The sequence below is a fragment of the Wasmannia auropunctata genome, unplaced genomic scaffold, assembly GCF_000956235.1.
Source record: "Wasmannia auropunctata unplaced genomic scaffold, wasmannia.A_1.0 LD336099.1, whole genome shotgun sequence".
NCBI lineage: Eukaryota > Metazoa > Arthropoda > Insecta > Hymenoptera > Formicidae > Wasmannia > Wasmannia auropunctata.
Window position 1 is genome coordinate 1,747,152 of NW_012026791.1, and position 3,385 is coordinate 1,750,536.

At 32.2% G+C, this 3,385-nt stretch overlaps 1 protein-coding gene across 2 annotated transcripts in view; it reads left to right on the forward strand.

Annotated features, from left to right (window-relative positions):
* LOC105462462 (probable hydroxyacid-oxoacid transhydrogenase, mitochondrial) overlaps window positions 1–3,280 on the forward strand; it is a 4,185-nt gene extending 905 nt beyond the window's left edge. For both annotated transcript variants that reach the window (XM_011709085.1, XM_011709086.1), the window contains 6 exons: window positions 422–685; window positions 770–1,002; window positions 1,180–1,413; window positions 1,841–2,003; window positions 2,333–2,614; window positions 2,743–3,280. In XM_011709085.1, coding sequence (XP_011707387.1) covers window positions 422–685; window positions 770–1,002; window positions 1,180–1,413; window positions 1,841–2,003; window positions 2,333–2,614; window positions 2,743–2,826 — 1,260 coding nt within the window. In that variant the 3' untranslated portion in view covers window positions 2,827–3,280. The remainder of the gene's footprint in view (window positions 1–421; window positions 686–769; window positions 1,003–1,179; window positions 1,414–1,840; window positions 2,004–2,332; window positions 2,615–2,742) is intronic.
* Window positions 3,281–3,385: the final 105 nt, after the last annotated feature.

Sequence of the window (3,385 nt, forward strand, 5' to 3'; positions counted from 1 at the left end):
CCTCGGCCATTACGAAATCGAAGACCTCCTACGTATGTTGTGTACTCAGATAAGAATTGTTTTTACAGCAATCATACTCAATTCCTGTTCGCTTTTGATAATAATCCGAATATTATATTGTAATACATCAGGTGCAACAACAAGTTTCAACAATGTTACTTCGTAGAAATAAAAATTATTTTTTAGAGAATATTAGGTATAAGAGTTTTATTTTAGAGCTTAGATTCGAGTAGTATATACAAAGCAATACGTATCTCACAAAAATATTAATGAAAAACCAAAAATATTAAAAGTACAAAGAATATTGAATTCTTTTCGATAGCTTATTTTTTATATTATTAAAAGAATTAAAATGTAATAATAGTAATTTCTTAATTTACGTATAATGTTAATTACTATTAAAAGTTACATAAAATTTTAGATGGCCTGTTCTACGGTGCGATATGGAGTAGGAGTAACGAGAGAGTTAGGAATGGACATACAAAATTTGGGAGCAAAGAAGACGTGTCTGATGACAGATCCTAATTTGGTGAACTTAGCTCCCGTAAAAACTGCCATTGATAGCCTCTCTAAATATGGGATTCAATTTGAGATTTACGATAAAGTACGCGTAGAGCCAACTGAGCAAAGCTTACAAGATTCGATCGAGTTTGCCAAGCGTGGAAATTTTGACGCTTTTGTAGCGGTGCGTATGTGAGAAACGACGCAATAAGTGACATACGTAGAAAAAGAAAGGAAGAGTAGAGCTTTTTTTATTTTTAATTCGCAGGTTGGCGGTGGTTCTGTGATGGATACCTGTAAAGCGGCCAATCTGTATAGCTGCGATCCAAACGCCGAATTTTTGGATTACGTAAACGCGCCGATCGGGAAAGGTAAACCGATTCGGGTACCTCTAAAGCCACTCATCGCCGTTCCGACAACCTCCGGTACCGGTTCTGAGACAACTGGAGTATCTATCTTCGATTATCGGCCGCTAAAGGCCAAAACGGGGATCGCTAACAGGTAATGTTCAATATGCGTCGTTGGATAGAAAGGCCGTGTTCCGATATACATTACCAGTATTGAAAATCTATAGTTCACGTTACGTATACCATAGATTTTCAGCGTTGTCAGTGTATATCGGAACACGGCCAAAGAAGATATAAAAAAAAAATTAATTTTTCAACTGTCTGATCATAGATCTCTACGTCCAACGTTGGGAATCATCGATCCCCAGCACACTCTGTCTTTACCAGAGAAAGTATGTGCCTACTCCGGTTTCGATGTGCTCTGTCATGCTTTGGAATCATTCACGGCAATACCCTATACAGAGAGAACGCCATGCCCACCGAATCCGATTCTAAGACCAGCTTATCAAGGCAGTAATCCTGTCAGCGATGTTTGGGCGCGATACGCTCTCCAAGTTATGCGCAAGTAATTAATCAGTCAATTATTATGCAAAATTGCGTATCTGGTGTACTTACTTTGAATCAGAGATATTCCAGATAAAAGAAATAGCGGTTAAATTTTTATCAATGTGATTCCAGAAATAAAATTACGAAATTATGTAATATTAAAATATAAAATTTTATCCTAATTATTATTAAAATAAATATATTAATTTTGCAAGAATAAGAGTATCTCTCTTAATAAATATGCATAAAAAACGCTAAGAAATTTTGCTGGTTTCTTAATTTTTATCAATTTTTCACTAAATAAATGTAATGCTTAAAATTATAATAAATAATTTTTGAAAATAATAATAATAATTACTTTTGGTGATACTTATTTTTCTTTAAATATATAAGTGAATAAATAATGTTTGGAGATAATAATAATAATATTTGATTTTTTTATATAGATACTTCAAGCGAGCAGTTTACAATCAAGAGGATTTGGAAGCGAGGAGTCACATGCATTTAGCAAGTACAATGGCAGGCGTTGGTTTTGGAAACGCTGGTGTTCATCTTTGTCATGGACTTTCGTATCCTATCAGCGGAAATGTTCGAAATTTCCAACCAAAGGTAATTAGAAACTCTTTAATTCATATAGCGTCAATATCTTAATTTGCATACGTTTAATTCCTATTTAGACTTCGATATATTTATCGGGATGAGCAACTTCTATTTAGAAAGTAATAAAAAAATCCTCAATTACAATAGTTTTCCCAAACCAGCAATATAAAATTATGCTTTCTATCTTTTCTTTTATCTTTCTTTTATCTTCTATTTAGAATAAATTTTTCAAATTATACTATCTTTCTGTATCTTTCAAAATTAATTATTTTGAAATTCTTTAATGCTTTTATTGAATTAAATTTGAACGTATTTATTGAATCTTTATTTTATTTAAGGGATATAGTAACGATCATCCCATAATTCCTCACGGTCTATCCGTGGTGATCTCTGCGCCAGCCGTATTTTCCTTTACCGGAAGCGCATGTCCAGAGAGGCATCTGGAAGCTGCAGAATTGCTCGGTGCAAATGTCCAAAATGCCAAACGGGCTGACGCGGGTAAAATTTTGGCTGACATTGTAAAAGAATACATGCGTGTTATGAAAGTCGAAAATGGTTTGGCAGAACTCGGTTTCAAAAAAGAAGACATTCCTACTTTAGTTCAAGGCACTTTGCCTCAGGTAAATAATATTCAATGAATATTATTTTTTATCAAATAAGAAAGATGAAATTAACATAAAATGTAGTATAATGATCAATACTACATTTTAAAAGCGTATATTAAAATTGATTTCTTTTCTTTTTTTAGCATCGCATTACGAAATTGGCGCCACGTGAACAATCTGAAGAGGATCTCGCGCAATTATTCGAGAATTCATTTGCGATTTATTAAAGATCATTTAACGTTATAAAATAAACATTTCGTTAATTGTATATAAGTAAAATTGTAACAAGTAAATATTATTTTTATACAATAAATAATAAAATTTATAAGAAAACAAAAATTTCATTTGACTGAAAGATTTGCGTTGCTAAATAAAAGTTTTTAATTAGTGCTGTAGCTTTAGTTGTGTGTATATATTTTTAATCTCAGACTTTATATAAGATTTAATTGGGCTAAAACGTGTTAGCCCGTAAAGGCCCCCACCACCCCCGCTAATTATAATCAGCGGTCCTCTTTTATCCCAGGTAACAAGCTAATGCCGTAAATATGATGACGAAAAACATTAGCTTGCTACCTGGATGGTATGTATTTTTTTACGTTTATATATTACTTTTTATATAATGTATTGTAATGTCAATATGGACATTGGACAATAAAAAACTTCAATATATAAAGTACATAACTATAACTACAGCTAAATCGAGTATATTTAAAAAGTTCCTAAAAATATTTTTCAAGTTAAAAGTTTATACTAAATTTAATTGGGCTAAAATGAATTAGCCAGAAG